This window comes from Diadema antillarum, unplaced genomic scaffold (assembly GCF_040938485.1).
Source record: "Diadema antillarum isolate AM-2024a unplaced genomic scaffold, OU_Dant_1.0 seq00001300_RagTag, whole genome shotgun sequence".
NCBI classification, from domain to species: Eukaryota; Metazoa; Echinodermata; class Echinoidea; order Diadematoida; family Diadematidae; genus Diadema; species Diadema antillarum.
The window spans coordinates 27387-42416 of NW_027272078.1; the positions used below are offsets into that span (position 1 = coordinate 27387).

General features: G+C 38.2%; 1 protein-coding gene across 1 annotated transcript; it reads left to right on the forward strand.

Annotated features, from left to right (window-relative positions):
- The first annotated feature begins 4368 nt into the window (after nucleotides 1-4368).
- Nucleotides 4369-13461, forward strand: LOC139708093 (uncharacterized). The gene is made up of 5 exons (XM_071620071.1): nucleotides 4369-5640; nucleotides 8072-8261; nucleotides 9349-9531; nucleotides 10982-11124; nucleotides 12153-13461. The coding sequence occupies exons 1-5, from the start codon at nucleotides 4397-4399 to the stop codon at nucleotides 12232-12234; spliced, it is 1842 nt and encodes a 613-aa protein (XP_071476172.1). The 5' UTR covers nucleotides 4369-4396; the 3' UTR covers nucleotides 12235-13461.
- Nucleotides 13462-15030: the final 1569 nt, after the last annotated feature.

A 15030-nucleotide genomic window follows, 5' to 3' on the forward strand; every position in this document is an offset into this window, starting at 1 on the left:
TGCAATAAGGGTTATAAACCATTCAACTTATTTAGCTCACACTTCACCAATTTTTAATTCCCAAAAGATTTTAAAGTTGTATGACAGATATAAATATATTTTAGGTAATCTTATGTTTCTATGGCATAGAAAGCTTTTACCCGATTGTGATGAAAGTATCACAGTTCAATGTTGGATTGGCTCATATGAATCATTACCCTAGGCAAAATTGTTTGAGGATGTTAAAATTGGCAACACTTAGAATTAATTGGACCAGTAATTTGGTTGCAAATTGGCAACTGCTTTGAATGAAAATGGTGATAAAAATATATATGTCTTATTTTGTTTGAATGAAAAATGGTGAAAGTACACCTGAAATTTTTCTCACTTAGTCTGTTGCCAATTTGACCCTTGTACAGAGTGACATATTTTATGTAGTAGCACATTCTTAGACAATGCACCTGACATAGCACCATGCATGTGTATGCACAGCTAAATGTACAGCTGCTACACACACACATGCACACCCTGTAGAAGCCAATATGGACTGGACTACAGGCAGGTTGTAGTGAGCAACATGGATCCTCTTTCTGCTGGAATACTGAAGAATTGGATCCAAAATACATTGCAAAAAGCAGGCAAAGAGGTTAGTTTTGCTTTCTTTAAGTAAAATCATGATTTGTTAAAGTATAAAGTTAGAAACAGTTAATAAAATTGAATTTATAAAAATATATTGTTGATGTGAGTGTAATGTACACTGCAGTTGCTGTGTAGTAGGGCATGTATATCTGTACACACCCATAAAACTTCTGAAAAGTTATGTTGTTATTTGTATTTATGTATATGTATGTATACACATTTGATATTGAATTTAGAATTTAACATTACAAACCAAGATAAATAAGTAAGAAAATATTGATAATTATTTCAATTGAAGGTTTGACAGTTCACGTAAGAATTCATTTTTTGATTGTGAATGTTCTTAGATTTCAGCCAGTTCATCTACTTGTGCATCATTATGTTAAATGAGGTAGTAGAATTGAGATGCCTATGGCATTGGTCTGCATTTCCATTTGTTAATTCATATGTAATTTTGATTGCAAAAACGTTATAGTGAAGTGAATAGATTAAGTTTATAAAGGTATTCATTAGATTTTTCATCTGAGAAACTCTGTTTATATAATTATGAATTTGATAATTGGTTTGCTGTACATGTACTTATGATTCTTTACTATGCATTATTACTCAACAGTTTTCATGGAATTATGCACCGAATTATGCAAGAAATCATGAATGGAACTAAGAATGGAGTTACACATATGGAAATAATTATGGAATCAAGTGAAACGAAAATGCGAAACTTCGAATAAAGCATAATTCCCGTAGAAACCTTTGTTGGTGTTTTTGTACTGTCGACCACTACAGCCACACCGATTCTCTGATGCATTATTTCACCTTAAATTGCAATATTCATTTATATTATACCAGAAACGCTAAGAATTTTCATATCCCAAAAGTAAGAACATCATTATTTCAGAAATCTGTGTTATATCAAGGTCCGCTTATATGGAACTCAATACCAGATGATATTCGTAAAGTTACCTCTTTTAATGTATTCAAACGCAAACTTAAGGAGAATTTTATACAAAATTATAATTCCTAAGTTTTTGACATGCTTGGCTGGCAATACATGTATTCTATCTAATGATCGTAACTCACTTTATTCGTATTGTCTTTGTAATGTAAATGTAGTGTATTGTATATCATGCTGTATTGCTTTATGTTTTGTCTTGCAACGGTATATCTGTTCATCTCATTTCTTTCTTTTTTTTTTTATAAATATGAAAAATTTACCGCCAATGCATTTTTTAAAATGGATTTTCTGGGTCGGCCAGATTTTAAGGAAACTTAATTCCTCGTTGGCTGCTTCCCTTCAGCTTTATGTATTCCAAAGTTATGTTTTTTTCTCTGTGTCTGTCATGATTGCTCATCATTGTCTTTCTCTGTTGTTTTTATGCTGAATAAATAAATTCAATTCAATTCAATTCAACAATCTCGTCGACCCGCTGGAGGTTCGGGAGTTTTTTCATTAATATTTTTTTTTATATGATTTCAGCAACTCAGTTGCACAATGTATATTCCCGCATCCTATCTTAATGATAAACGTACTGCCCATCTTCGAGAATGATATGTGAGTGCAAGTGGGAGCAGGGTGCCTTTGAATTGTTTCTACAGATAAATGGTGCCATAAATTCTGTTTCATCATCATCTTACTCATCATCATCATCATTAGAGCCTACCATTTTTTTTTTAATTTGGCCTATAAGAGGCCGCTAAAAATGATCATACTCAAACATTTGAAATTATACCTGGACGATATAATGCAATGAGGCATGAATTCATTTTCTTCCTATCTGTGAGACAGATCCAGCTTGGCACATGTAGCCTATATACATCAAATATTTTTCAGTTGGTTATATGGCGGCATCAAACATGGGATCTGGATCAGGTCGTGAGACTCCTGGACCATCTTTCAAACCTTCTTTTGGGTCGGCCAAATTGTAGGGGTGCGTGTATGTTGAACCCACAAATTAAAACACCCACTAATGAAGAAACGCTCGCTAATGTAGAAAGTAATCGCCCCCAATTTAAGAAACATCAACCACTTTAATGCAGAGATTTTCAACTAAAAATGAAAAAAAAAGAACATCAGCGCCCACACAATGTAGAAACACCCACTAATGTAGGCCTATAGTATATACTATAACGCAGCAGCGCATACATCAACCACAAAATAAAGTAGAAAAATGTTATAAACTCCATTTTAAGTTATGAGGTTTATTTGTGCTTAGGTCTTCAGTAGTTCCTCCGACGGTCTCACAAATGGAATCTGAACCTCCCATTAACCTAAGCTATATGATACACGTGTAATAGATTAAGAGTTTTAATCCTGAACTAAAATTCTAATCTATAACCCTACAATCATGTACATTCTGTTCAATCTCAGGGAAGGTATTTAGTCCGACATGCAATGAAAGCAAAGTTAACTGAAAGTAGGAGGGCAGAATTTAAGTGTTGTTCTGCTGCTTGGGGTAGTTGTAAAATTGGTAAAATCCACAAATTATTAGATCAGTCTTCCACTGAACTTCTTATTCACGCATTGTATCTTCTCCTCTTGATTACTGCAATATTATTCCCTTCTTGTTGGTCTCCCTGCTTCGAGTATCGCACCACCACAAAGAATTCAAAATACAGCCGCTAGGTTTGTAACCCTTACTAAAAGATCTGATGACATTACTCCAGTTTTCCCGTGACCTTCACTGGCTCCCCATACATCAACGTATCACCTTTAAAATCCTTCTCATTGTTTATAAGATTATAGGGCCTAATCAATCTTGTCCCATCTTATCTCAAAGACTTGATTTCTTTTAGCTCCTCCACTTCAACCCGTTTTCTCCGTTCTTCCTCCACTCTATAAATTATCACATGGTCCCCGCACGTGTAGGTCCTACCCATCATGGCGACTGAGAGCTTTTTCTGTTATTTCTCTATCTCTTTGGAACATGAACTCCCTCTTTATATTCGTAATGCTGAAAGTGTTGATAAGTTTGAATGATTGCTGAAAACTTATTCATTTACTCAATCCTAATTGTTGTTGTTGTTGCTGTTATATCATATATACATAATGCTGTATTTCAATTTGATGTATTTTCGGATTAATGCGCTTACTAACGTCAGTACTATATAAGCCCTATATAAGTGTCATTAAAAGAGTAAAAGAAAAAAAATGAGTTTTTTTTTTCTACATTCGAGGGTATTGCGCATGTATTTCTATATTTTTGTTTGATTCCAGTGCCTACAAATTTCAAAACGCCACCAAACTAATGAGACTACAGTTATCAAAGAAAAAAGAGAACACAAATTCATGGTCTGTTTGTTTGTTTATTCGTTGTTGTTGTTGTTGTTTTTTTTTTTTTTAATGCCCTTCGATTTTCAGTGAACTCATTTACTGCGTGTCTCTGCAGTAGTAATTTGCCCACAAATTTTAAAAAATTACTGTAATCACACATTCCTGCTTCATACCAATTGCATAAAATGCTATCATATTTCCACTCCCCCCCCCCCCCCCCCCCCCCCCCCCCCCCCCCCCCCCGGCCTGCAGATTTGCTCCATCTTAATTTCCCTTTGTGTTTGACAGTTCAGCATCTAGGGCCCCCCTAGCCCTATCAAAAGGGGGACTTCCCTCAATGAGGACCAATGTGAATGTGATGTACGATATTCGCCCTCGCTCGCGCGCGCCAACTGCATCATATCAACGCTACGTGTACTTTCGTTCGGATACTAGTACTACAATAGTTTTCTACTCGGTACACGAATCGACAATATGGCTTCTTGTGAATTTCTGCTCGTGTTACTGATGAGCAGTATTTTTGCTCAGCTGATAGGTATGTGGGAGGTTCAAGCCGCTTTGCCATCCATATTTATGACCGATATCCCCGAAGACGTGAAAAAAGGTTGTGTCGTCGTGCTGCTGTCGGGAGGTAACCCGCGATTAAGAGGGGTGTTGGACGAAATCGACCAGCTCTTCCATACGGTGCAGCCACCGGTTGCCTCCCCGGCAGTTTGGGCAGACGACGAGGCGGACGATCCGACGGATGCAGGAGCGGGATTTGCGCCGCTTGTAAAAATAGGTATTCTTGAGGGGCAGTTCGTATGGGAGGATTCTTTACCAGTAAAACTGGTCAATGAACCAGACGATACTATGGCCAATCACCATGGTTACTCCTTAGTCGTATTCCAGCAACAAAAAACAGATCGCAAATGTTTGCTTCCTCCCCCAAAAGTACACTTCCCAGAGGCAGAAATTTATTTTGGTCCATTTTCTACGCCAGCTGTTCTGGAATTTATCAATATCAAGTGCAATACGTATGTAAGTGCTAATGGAGGCATAAGTGTAGAAGGTATTCACAGACATCACATACTGGAAAATCTCTTCAAAGTTAGTGGCCAATCAATGGGGGGTATCCAGTTCCTGAAAAGCCGCAGCCAAACTTGTAACAGCGAAATGAATGATGGCGTTTCCTCTCACATTGAGGAAAAGTATGGAGCAGATCACAAGGAAAGCTGTTCATCAAATGTTTGTGAAAGCAATACCGATGGTTTTTGTGACTTAATCAGTGGTGATGGAGGTAGCTGTGATGATGCGTCATCCTGTCAAACTTTAGGCGGTCAGGATATTTTGCGAAACTGTCTCTCAAAAAAAGTGGAAGAAATTGCGCAATGTGAGCGAGTATCCCACCTTAGCAAAGAGGACTTCTTCCTACGCTACCTGAGCCAATCCCGTCCCGTTGTCATCGAGAACGGAGCGTCGCAGTGGCCAGCCTTCAGAAAGTGGTCGATGAAATCCCTGAAAAAATGGTACGGGGAGGAGAGAGTCCACATCAAACTGGCACCGGACGGAATATTTGAGGGTGTGGAACCGGCAGAAGAATGGGAGGACCATGACAAGTTTGAAATCCCAGCAGCGATTGCCGACAAGCTGCCATATCCAGACCTCGTCGTTGTGCGACCGGCAACTCAAAACGTCAAATTTGCAGAGTTTATTGAGATGATCCAGAATTCCAGTCAACCTTTGTCTCAAACTCAAGATCCAAAACAGAGGTACGTAGGTTTGCTAGAACAGTGATATTCAATAAGGTACCCATATTTTTGAATGCTGGAATTTTAATATGAAACACAGAGTAATTGAAATCATGGATTTGCTATGAGGGATGGAGAAATTACATCAATGCTAAACTATTACAAACATGATACTATAAAACATCTTTTGCCATATTCTCTGATATCATCCAGATGAAATTTATTTGTTTGTTCTTTTTTTTAAGATAGTCATGAAGCATTTGATGTAGGGAGCCTACGTCATCTTTTATATCAGAGGTGATTCCCAGACTGTTCTACACAATGATCAAGTATTTTATCAGATACTATGACAACAACATTTGCTTATTTTGTTTAACTTCTTGTCCATTAGACAGTTACTATGACAACAACGTTTGCTTGTTATCTGTATCTGTACGGATTCTTTGTTCTTCTTCTTTCTTCCTTTCTGGACAAAAGTTGTGTTTCGATTAGCTCAGAAAGTACACTTCCTATCAATGCCAAAATTATACCATATATGTATCATGTCCCAAAGACGACAGATCAAGTAAAATCATAGTGATCAGTCGACCGTGACGTCACTATGACGTCATTATATGAAAACATATTCTCAATCATATCTCATTAATGGAATGGAATTTTTCAATGAAATTTACGTCACATATAATTCAAAATATGCACATTCTACTCATATTCTCAAAATTCATATTTTCTCTTAAAACGTGCGCGTACGCGCGCGTTGAAATATTTGTATGCTCAATCGAGCTCAAATTTTTTTTGCACACGTTTCAGACCATTTGGAACATTTTTTGAAAAATTGAAAAAAATTGGACGGACGCGTACGCGCGCGCACATATTCGCACACACAGCTCATATGCAATGGAAATTTCCCGTTTTTTTACACTTATCGGATGCCTAAAATGTCAAGGAATATTTCTACCAAGTTTCAAGTCAATCCGACTCAATATGACGTCATACGGGCCCGTCAAAGTTGAAATTCCGCGCGCGCGTCAATGGCGATATACAGTGCAACGATGCCCAAAAAACGCCAATTTTAAATCCGATTTTACTCGTCAGGATGGACGGTAACCCCCCATTGTCTTTACATATTCTGAAAGCTGATGAGTTGGACATGTTATTTCATGGGTTGGCGATGCTGGCAAAATGATTAAAAGATATCAAATTTCTTAATAAAGTAAAAAAAGTAAATTTTCAAAATGACGTCATCAAATTTCAAGTTCACTCGAGCGTATCTCACTTATCCTTTGCCAATTTACTCCCAGATTTCAGTGTGTTGTAGCATATTAAATGATCTTTCATTAATATTATTACAACATTTTGATTGGATGACGGCATCACCTCGTAAAAATGGATTGAAAGTAATATTGTCAAATTTGACCAGTTTATGTGTTATCTCTATGGGAGAGCAGTTTTTCTGGCAGTGAAAATTGACATGACTCTCTTTTTCGAGCACTAGCTCACTTATGCTTCGGTGAATTTCTCCCAGATTTTAGTATGTTGTAGCTGAGACTTTGAGTTATCGTATAGGTGCCCTCCATTTTTTCATACGACGTCGGCATCACGTCGAAAAACTTGGTTGAAAATGGCGCGAGGCTTCGATGCAGCGTCATTTTGCTTAATACACAGGGCCTATGGAGAATGAAATAGGTCATTGCGTAGCGCATCCGACTCGTAATCCTAAGGTCCCTGGTTCGAGGCTCAGCCCTGCCAATATTTTTTTTAATCTTTTTAAACACTTTTTTTCTTCTTTTTCTTTAGTTAATCTTAATCTCCCTTTCCTTACTTCACCTTTTTCTGATTTTTTTATGCTTCTCCTTCAAATTTCTATAAAATAACATAATTTTTTCTTTATTTTTCTTTATTTCTACTACTTTCTGTGCAATAGATGAACAACAACAATGGCTATCAATCCCATATTTTGCACATGTTTAGTTCATGTCACGTACATTATTTCATAAGATAACAACTACTTGATCAGACACCATCTTGGGTATGTAAATTAGGGTCAAAGGTCATAAATGTTTCATCCTGTATCTTGGTGAATACATGTCCTATCTTTCCCATATTTTGCACACGCAAAGACCATGTTACAAGAATCATTTCATAAAATAATCACTTTTTGCTTAGACGCCATCTTGGGTGTGCAAAGTGAGGTCAAAGGTCAAATATACTTCATTCTGTATTTCCGTTAGTGTATACGGAATTCGGTACCAAAGATGGCAGGTCTCACTCCCTTTTCTAAATGAGAATCCAAACATCACACGGCCACTGTCCCGTCAACACAGATGAAACCTGTATGGTCATGAATATTTGGATCAGGACTCAAATCATTGATTTTCGAAGAGATCGGATCACCTAATTTGTCAGTGTTGACAAATTCCGGTTCTAGTTTTTGTTTCTTCTTGACCAGCAGAAAGCCAAGGGTCTCGGCATACCTTGAATACTCCTCGATCAGGACTTACTTTCCAGAACTCGAAGAAGACCTGGAAGAGCCCGACTTTGTGAGGAATCTCTTAGATCGAAGACACCTGAACATCTGGCTTAGCGATGGTGACACCCTCGGCAAACTCCACTTTGACCCCTTCGATAATCTGCTATGTCAGGTAAGGCAAAGAGCAGATGATTTTCAAACTCTTTGTTTACTTTGAGAGATGATTGGCACAAAAAAATCCATGTTGTGTTGTACACTCTGCCCAAAGTGCCTGGCACAGTACAGGTTAAGAGCAACCAGACATTTTGCAAGGCTTTTCAGTTTACCAAATTCTGCCTTTTGAGATGGTGTTTGGAGTCTGAATACTACCAGTAAATGTAGTTAAAATTGGTCTTTAGAAAAATTGTGAAAATACAAATTCCTTTCCAGTCTGTCTATTTTATCCTGTTTTACTTTGTTGACCTTTCATTTGCAGGAACAATGAAAGATGCTCTTTTCCTTTTTGTTAGTGTTATAATTTGACAATGAATGGAGTGTGATGTCTTTAATGGTGCATGGTCCCGGTGTTTTAGTCAAATGCGTATGCGGGCGCACGACGCAAGTTTACTATTGAGACCTACGCTATCCGTAGTATCGACTCCTCTTTAGCGCTTACGCTGTGGCCCACTTCCCCGAGTCCGAAGAAGTCCGATTCACTGTAGTCAGTGGTCGGATCACAGTTCGGCTCATGATTCGGCTGAGGGGGATGACAGCTTTAGCAAACTTCTTTTGTGATGTCATAATATTCCAAGCACATATATGCACACACCCTGGCATTACTACAGACTGCGCGATGCGCAGAGAAGACAACGAAGGTAACATTACTTAGCAACACCTATGCACTTTACTCTTGATGACAGCTCAACTTCGGTAATCTTTGTATCTATGCTAACGGTGATCGGCAGTATCATCAACAGCACCCTCTACACTACCGGGACTATGCTCCTTTGACACATTAGTTGTGTTTCTAAGTCACCATTATTTAATATTTTTATGGAAACCCCCTGTCAACTGAAAAAGGGCTGCTGTACACCATTGTTCAGTTACTTAAGAAGCAATTTACCTGAACACAATCTCACACTGAAATGCTGAGGTTTTAATTTTTATGTGCATTTTCATAAAAATGACAAGTGTCTTGTACTCAGCCATGCAGGGTTTTTGTTTGTCAAACAGATCTGCTACCATGTTTATTCTTACATCTTGGTTTGCTTCCATTTCAGCTGCGAGGGAGGAAGGAGTTGATTCTGTTTGAGCCTCACAACAACACCCGTCTCTACGAGGCTCATGTACCGGAGGCGCTGTTAGGCTTCGATCCAGTCTCGAGGACGTTCCGCCGCAAGAAGCTCATGGATAGTACCTCCATGGTCATGTCACCAGTGGACGTTCTAGAGCCAAATTACCAGGTGTGTTGTGTGGTCCTGAGGTCTAGTGGATTCAGAGACTCCAACCCCAAGCACCTTCTGATCTGGAGATTCTCCTGCCGGAAACCCTTAGCAAACGGGAGATTCCAAATTGATGTGTGCGAAGCGCGAATTTCGTAGGGTTCTAGATGTTTTCTGGTGCTATCTAAGGCTTTTTTTTTTCAACATACGATAGCAATAAGTAAGAAGTCCTTTCCAACAGGAGCCACAGAGCCAAGGCGGGAGAAATTAAATCTCAAGCGGGAGAACGGGAGATTTTGCAAAAATGGGCTTTCAGCGGGAGATCTCCTGTCAAAAATGGGAGAGTTGGAGTCTCTGTGGATTGGGCACCCTGGGCTTTGTATGGGAGAGTCAGTGGTTCAAGCACTAACACGGTCCTTGTATCCTTGTGCTGCCTACTTCATGTACAGTGCTTCTTTGTTTATAAAGTGGGTAACAGTAGGAAGCTGAATGATACAAAGAATGGATTCAGTAATTATGATCAACTCTTTGGTTTCCTTTATTGTTAAGCCTGTAACTTACCTTAAAATAAGAGGAATTACATTTCATTACTAAAGATTAATCCTTTAAAAAAAAGATAGTTACGATAAAAAATGTTCCTGTTTATTCATGTACTATGTAGCATGTCTTCATTGATACGCAGGAATTTTAATCACTCGTATATCAAACCAGAGAGAACAGAAAAGAGGTGAGGCAGAGGGTATTTGTACAAATTTGATTGTGTCACTGCCATGAAATGGTGGCAGCTCAATTGGTAGTGCCACTGTGTGGTTCCCAGTAAGCGATGGGATCAAATTCCACTTTGCTTCCTTCATTTAAACTTTGTCTATAGTTTAACATCAAATTTTACATGCTGCAGAAAGAGCTATAATGCATAAAATGAAGAGAAATTTATATATTCAGTTTGGAAGGATTTTTCTCTCAATTTCACAAATTCAATATTTCTTTTGTTTGTTCCTTTCTTTTGCCTCTTCCATCCAAATATTAACCCATCGAAGACTACTCTATATGTCATGTATTTAGCAAATCTAGATTTATGTGAATCGGGACCTCCCGATGATTTCGCGAGTGGTTAAATTCGCAATCGGGAGTACTGTACTGAACCAAGAAATGTATACGTGCATGTCACATTCATACTGAGATCAGAGTTGACTCAATATTTTTGCATGTCTTTGAATATATGAAATGCACCTGACTCGCAAAATTTGCGAAAATAAAAAAACCTCGTTAAATATTCGGTGCATACAGTAGTACTGAGTATACTCGGGCAGGTGTCTTTGGGAAATGCTTATTATTTAATAGCAAAATCAGCCCGTCCTCAATGGGTTAAAGCAAAGTCATTGTTCCTGGTCTCTACTGGCCATAATTCTGACCCAATATCCCTCACCTCTTAGAAGTATTGTTATGGTTATACCTCTTATTATCATTTCAGATGTTCCCAGCCTTCGCAGACGCACGACCTTTGAACTGCACGATCAACGAGGGCGACATTCTCTTCATGCCTGCATTCTGGTGGCACGAGGTGCAGTCGTACCCGAACGAGATCGAGAGACGAAATCTGGCTGTCAATTTCTGGTAAGAGGGATTGCACTTTCGAGCGTGTTTTTTCACTGGCTTTGAGTATTTCAAGTTTTGAAAGCTCTAAAGAAGGTCCTATAAAGCAGTAACTATTCGTCTGTTTGGAGGAATGATGTTCACTGCAATTAACATATATTTGCTTTAAATGAACCATTTAATTGAAAAAAAAAATCTTTTAGTTTATTGCAACTTTTATTTTGCAATCTCAGTATGGGGACTTTATCTGTTTAGTAAACTGTTAGCATATTTGAAAAGAAACTTTGATGGGATTAAGTACTGCTCATTTAGAAATATACATGTAGGGGTAATCACTACTTCAGACAAATGAGTCGTTCCCAAGGCTTTGGTAATAGTTTTGGGAAACCATCTCTTAAGTACTGCCATGTTTCTTCAGAGTTTTTCACAGGTGTCAGGAATGAGATGTCATAATCCAGATGTAAAGGTATTGTTTCAACAAAAGTGACATTTAAGACCATATTTAATTGATTATATAATTTTGTTCAGTTCACAAACAAATGAAACCAATAATCTACATTATGACGTGTAGTCTCACAGATATAAATCTTTAGAAGCATCAGGAGTAAAGGCAAGTTTTTGTAGTTTTGCCTGTCTATGTTAGAGTTGAGGTGAGTACAGTAATAAATGTAGAAAAATATGAAAACATATCTGTGCAGTGTTTTTTTTTTCTCATTTTTGTTTTAGATTTTTCTTTTGTTCTGTTTTGAATTATCGTATGATAAGTTATGATTCTTGTTTACCAGATGATAAGTATGTAGTTGATCTTTGGAGTAGCAGCAAGTAATCAGTATAGGAAAGTATGAAGAGGAAATCTGCTGATGAGGGTCTTTCTCTTTCGTTCTTTTTAGTATGCTGTTTTGGTTCATAATACTGCTAATTATGGTTCTCAAACAAAGGAGAATTTTTATCTGTGCTTAGTTGATCATTGGAGTATAGACATTGTGAGTCTGTTGATTGTAATTCATGAAATTAATCTTCGCTTGAAATATCTTTGCTACCAACTGCAGGTACGAACCATTCCTGACCAAAGAATTCCCCTGTCCAAGGTGCCCACTAGACATCAACCCACACTACAGACACTTGCTCTGATGAGTGGTTCCTCACCATTAGTGACACCAGGGCCTTGTTTCCTACATCAGTTTCCATGCCAGGAGTTTGGACCACATTCCACATGCGTCTTTATGGTGTTAATGTCAAGTGTTATATATTGATGAAGACTTTTTCATTTACCCAGGTAGTACTATACAATGACAATCTGTTCAACTGTACTTACTTGTGAAATTCCCAAAGAGAACTGGTTGTTGACTTGTCCAAGTCACCTCTTCAGCTCTTGCTGGCTTAGGAGCATTCACCTTGATGGATGACTTGGCGATATTACTACGTGCTTTGTTGAGACAATCTGGAATTTTCCAGCAAGTCAGAGCTGAAGAAATGACTCGGATGAATCATAAAGATGTTCTCTCTGTGAATTTCACAAGTAAGTCCCATCAAACACATTTAACGACATAATGTTAAATGCTGCAGTTCACCTTTGAAAATCTGTAGCAGCATCTTGTGATCAAGAAGTAGATCATTCTCTTTCCTCGTACCTATTTGCATTTTGGTGTTGACAGTTTTCTCCATAGTGATTTTGTCTCTACACCATGTAAATGTATTTATTTTTTCTTGTATCCATTGCCATTTCAGTGTTGACCGTTTCCTTCTTTTGTCTCCTATTTTGCCCAATCATCTCTAACAAGTCAAACAAGAATCATTTGCGGACATCGATTGCGCAGTACGTCACATAAACTGTGAAGATTGGTTAGGTATGGATATGACATTGGTTTTTATCACTGTTGTGGTGTTTTTCTATTTGTATGCAAGCAAGGTCAGTTTGAAACTTTACCTCAGAGAAAAAAAATAAGAGGTGTGTAATATCAGCCAGCTATGTAATCAGTTGTTACAGTTTCATAGTGTAGTTACCGGGTAACCACTGAAATTCGTTTTATGGGCAGAAATATGTAACCAGTATAGCACCACCGTCTTGTAACATACTTTAGACATTTTTAATACGAGTCTCTTGTCAAGAAATAATATGCTTAGATGTGACAAGGTAAATGCTATTGAAGTTGGTCTCAGGGATTGGCCCAGATTTTTCTCTTGTCCCTGTTTTCTTTTAGCTGTTTCTTTTCCCATTTTGGTCTTCGTGAAAGTACTCTCTATCTTGTTCTGTTGAGGAATTCACTGTAGTTTTTGTCTCGCCCAGTGGAGGTGAAGGCGAGACTAAGGGATCCAAATGGCGTCCATCCGTCGTCCATTGTCCGTCGTCCATTGTCCGTCCGTCATCCGTCACAAATGTTAAAGTTCACCTGCAAGACTCTCTTATGATGCATAACGTGGCAACTGTAACAGCAATGGCAGCCACACTTAGGGTGATAGAAGCACTAGGGGTATCTTCATGTTATGGTGCTGTCAAAGGTCATGTGATGATGTCAAAGGTCATTTAAGGTTATATATTAACCCGTTGAGGACGGTTTGATTTTGCTATAACACGCATTTCCCATAGACACCTGCCCGAGTATACTCGGGGACTCGTCCTCAACGGGTTAAAGAGTATGTGCAAGACTCTCTTTTCTATGTTAAAGTTTACCTGCATGACTCTTTTGACAAATAACTTCACATAAGTTGCTTGGATTACAACCTAACTTGGGTCATAGATGCACTGGGGGTACCTTCATGTTATGGTGCCATTGGAGGTCACAGGATAAGGTCAAAGGTCATTTGAGGTCATTGAGGTCATATGTTAAAGTTTACTTGCAAGACTCTCTTATCACACATAACTCGACACATGTTGCTACAATGGCAGTTAAACTTGGGTGATGGATGCGCTGGGGGTACCTTCATGTTATGGTGCCATAAGAGGTCACATGATAAGGTCAAAGGTCATTTGAGGTCATGCATTAAAGTTTACCTGCAAGACTCTCTTTTGACAAATAACTTCACATAAGTTGCTTGGATTACAACCTAACTTGGGGCATAGATGCACTGGGGATTCCTTCATGTTATGGTGCCGTAAGAGGTCACATGATAAGGTCAAAGGTCATTTGAGGTCATACATTAAAGTTTCCCTGCAAGACTCCCCTGTGATAGATAACTTTTCAACCATCGCTCCCTTTTCAACCAAACTTGGGTTGTAGATGCACTTGGGGGACCTGCATATTATGTTGCCATCAGGGATGACTTGGTAAGGTCAAAGGTCATTTGAGGTCATATATTATATAAAAAATATATTTCTGGTTATTTTCGCAAGTGGGCAAGACACAATATTACTAATGCCTTGTATTTTATTGACTTCTTTTTCAAAGTTGGGAGAAATTCTATGGCTTGAAGCTTGCTTTTATGATAAATGCACTGGTAGCACCAAATAAGTTTGGTCGCCTTGGTATAGCTGGTGGACACTTACAAAAGAAGTCCTTGGTTCAAATCCAACCTCTTGGAGGTATACATCCTTGAACAAGTGTTTTTTACCAATCACATGCTCTGTTGACCCAGGTGTATTAGTGGGTACCACCTGTCAGTATTCAAGTCACACTACAACATCAACGTCTGAAAGTGATAATAATGATAATAATAATAATAGTAATAGTAGTAGTAGTAGTAATAATAATGATAATCATCATCATCATCATCATTATTTTACTGCTAATAATGATGATATGTACAATAATAACAATTAAAATAACTAGAAAGTAAATAATAATAAAAAATACTTTATGTTGTTCAGAGACAGTCGTGTCTCTACCTAGCATGCAAGGTACTGGTTCAAGTCTCTTTAGATTCTGTTTTTCCATTTTTTAAATTCAGCAAAGTGATGTATCAACATAAACACAGACAACACGGCAAAAC